The sequence below is a fragment of the Atractosteus spatula genome, chromosome 19, assembly GCF_055471065.1.
Source record: "Atractosteus spatula isolate fAtrSpa1 chromosome 19, fAtrSpa1.hap1, whole genome shotgun sequence".
Taxonomy (NCBI): domain Eukaryota; kingdom Metazoa; phylum Chordata; class Actinopteri; order Semionotiformes; family Lepisosteidae; genus Atractosteus; species Atractosteus spatula.
In genome coordinates, this window is record NC_142724.1 from 5,654,001 (window position 1) to 5,657,174 (window position 3,174).

The 3,174-nt window shown below is 38.2% G+C and overlaps 1 protein-coding gene across 1 annotated transcript; it reads left to right on the forward strand.

The window, feature by feature from the left end:
- Positions 1–800: 800 nt before the first annotated feature.
- On the forward strand, positions 801–2,768 carry LOC148817939 (class E basic helix-loop-helix protein 23-like). Its single transcript, XM_088937181.1, has one exon. The coding sequence runs from the start codon at positions 1,212–1,214 to the stop codon at positions 1,923–1,925; it is 714 nt and encodes a 237-aa protein (XP_088793307.1). The 5' UTR covers positions 801–1,211; the 3' UTR covers positions 1,926–2,768.
- The last annotated feature ends 406 nt before the right edge of the window (positions 2,769–3,174 follow it).

Sequence of the window (3,174 nt, forward strand, 5' to 3'; positions counted from 1 at the left end):
TGTAGTCTAAAATATTTTAGATACTGTTTATTGTGGGTCCTTTTTATATGTATTTTCCTGTACTGCTGTTGCTGGTAAATTGAATGATAAGAAGATAAGGAGAAAACGAGAAGCAAAAGGTACCTAAGAGAAGTTTAGTATGAAATAGTTCTACTGATCTTTATTCCTTATTCTGTCACTGGGTGGCGTCGTCCGATAGGTACTGTAGACAAAACGCTCCAAAATCTCACCACTTTGGTTTTAAATAGACTGTGTTCCTCTTATCTGATTGCTGTATTAGGCGTTAAAATAACTGGTTTCCTATCTTTTCCTTACATTCTATCTGATCTTAGAATTTTCATCTCTCAAAAAAGTCAAGTATATCCATTTCAATTAATTGTGCCTAACAATCCTTCAAAAACAAAACCTGTAAAAATAATAAAGAGTTATAATGTAATGGTTTATATTTACATATTATTTCATTTTGGAGGATAATAGAAATTGCATATTAGCAGAGAAAAACATTTTGCTCATCTGAAAAATATGCAGTACTTTATAAAAGTATTCATTTCTGTGTTTTAAGTACCGCAATACAATTTATTTTTCAAAAAGCTTATTTCGCAAACACGATGTTTTCTGTGTTTGAATTTGTATACGAGTAGTGGATAAAGTAAACGTCGTAGAATAGCTCAAATCAAAAACGAGGATTCATCTTCCAATGTAGTATTTAAACTGTAGTGTCTCAGCTCCAGCAGTACTAGCGTGTTATAAGTATAATCTTACCATTTTTACTCGCTTGGACGGCAATTATCACCACTATTGGTGAAATTAGAAGCATACTGGCTCAAGAAGTGGTTTGTTCCCCCCCTGAATTTAAAAGGCTTTAATCCTATTAATTAAAACGCCTCCCTGATTGGATGGATAGTTAATCCCAGTGGGCTATACTTTCGTACTAACGTGCAAGTACGACGGAAGATGAGTCACAACCTGCCCAGGGCTAGGGCAAGACGCACTGTGAACATCCGTCAAGAGGAAACACGTTTAGTTTCTCTGAAGCGCCCTGGATAGTTTTTAAAGCCATTGTACATAAGAGGGTTTAACAGGGGGGGAAAAAAAGAAAGAAGGCGATTTGATTTCGCACCCCCGACTGAGAAAACAAAATCAAGAAAGAAGGCAAACCTGCGGAGAGGAGAGGAAAAAAAAGTTTTAATTCACCGGATTTCCATTAAAAAATGAACGTTGGAGAAGAAAATATTTTCCATGGGTCAGATAAAAGAATGAATGACTTGAAGTCAATCGGCAATGATACGCTAATTGATCTCACCCAGCGCTACGGTCAAGCCGCTTTTAGCTTCGGCGCTGGCCATGGTGCTGGAAGTCCCGGGCGCTATCCTATGTCAGGCGCTTCGGACTTCCTCTCAGGTCAGACAGCGAAGTCTACCGAGAGCGGCGGGGAGCAGACGAGCGACGACGACGACGGTTTCGACCACCTGGACCCCAGGAAACGAAGCTCCGCGTTTGACGAGGATAAACATTCGAGTTCGCTCACCAAAAAGCCAAAGGAGCAGAGATCGCTTCGGCTCAGCATAAACGCGAGAGAGAGAAGGCGGATGCATGACCTGAACGACGCCTTGGATGGTCTTAGGGCCGTGATTCCTTATGCCCACAGTCCATCAGTAAGGAAACTCTCCAAAATCGCTACTTTATTGCTGGCGAAGAACTACATCCTCATGCAAGCGCAGGCATTGGAGGAAATGAGAAGATTGGTGGCTTATTTGAATCAGGGACAGACGCTAACTTCTCCCATTCCAGCAGCTCTGGCCCCGTTCGGACAAGCAGCCGTATACCCCTTTTCAGGTACAGCTCTGGCCACCTGTGCCGAGAAATGCACTTCTTACGCTGGAACACCTTCAAGTCTCTTCAAACACTGCAACGACAAACCTTGATGTCATTTGTCTTTATACACACGCTCATGTAAAGACATCCGTCTGTTAGTCTTTCTAATTATTTGTATTATTCTGTCGGGGATGGGGGGAAAGGACTTTATTCTAATACGTAATCCTAAACTCTCTTTAAACAACTGTTGCAATGTTTCAACCTGATTTACAAAACGAGATTCAAAATATCTTTACTTAGCAAAGTCTAGGCTAATTTGGGGAACGAGCATCCAGAACGCGTCGAATCTTGCATCTGTGCTTACCGTTTGAAAATAATTTTGCTGTGATGCTTTCTGCGTTTTCATTTCCTTTTAAAGTATTAAGCGCGCTATTTGCTTATGTCTAAATCAAAATGAAATGACAAAGCGTCTTGTTGTTTTATTTTTTATATATATATTTTCGACAAAAAAGTAAGAAAACTTTGAGTGGGTTCCATTAGAACTTATAGTTTCTCACACAAACTGAGACATGTTAAGTAAACGACTTGTGAACTATGCAACATCCTTACATGGTATCGAACTAGTGTGAAGCATAATATATTGTAAGTACTGTCCAGCTATCAATACTCGAGGTGTGTCATTCGGTAGTACCGATTCTAATGAAATATCTCCTGAAAACAGTAAATACTATGTAAAACAATCAAATATATTATGTAATATATTAAAGCTGTATGGAACATGTTTGACTTTGTTATTGCACAATTCACTTGATTGTACTGTACATCTGTGCGAAACTTCTTAATGAAAGATATGGAATATAAGGTCTTGGTTTTAAAAATGACTTGTGTTTCAACACGGAGTTTCCTATACTGTTTATATGTCTTTATAATTAAAAACCAAATGTATGCCTGAAGCTGAGTTGTCTGAATTTCTCGGATACTGCAAAGTTGATGTTTTCATGTATACGAGTTGTGTCTATCTAAAACCACGCTATTTAGGTAAATTATTCGTCTTATGTCATCACGTAATTGTAGGATACAACGGGTCTGAATATTTGAAGACCAAGGCATCATAAAACAATACTGTCTTCAGTGTATTAAAGAAAAATGCTCATTATGATATGATTAACTATGGTAACTGCAACTTTCAAACTCTTTGCACTATACTTTTTTCCAAAGTAATTTTTAATGGTAAGTGCATGAATATTGAACGGAATCGTGTTATTGTTACAGAGGAAATAATATATACAGTAATAATTACTTCCGTTTTCTGTTTTATCCTGGATGAAAGAACTGCTCCTATAGGTAGTTGCCAAAGTT

Bases quoted from the DNA above. Each gene is read 5' to 3' on its own strand.
- LOC148817939 (XM_088937181.1), top strand. From the start codon at position 1,212: ATGAACGTTGGAGAAGAAAATATTTTCCATGGGTCAGATAAAAGAATG.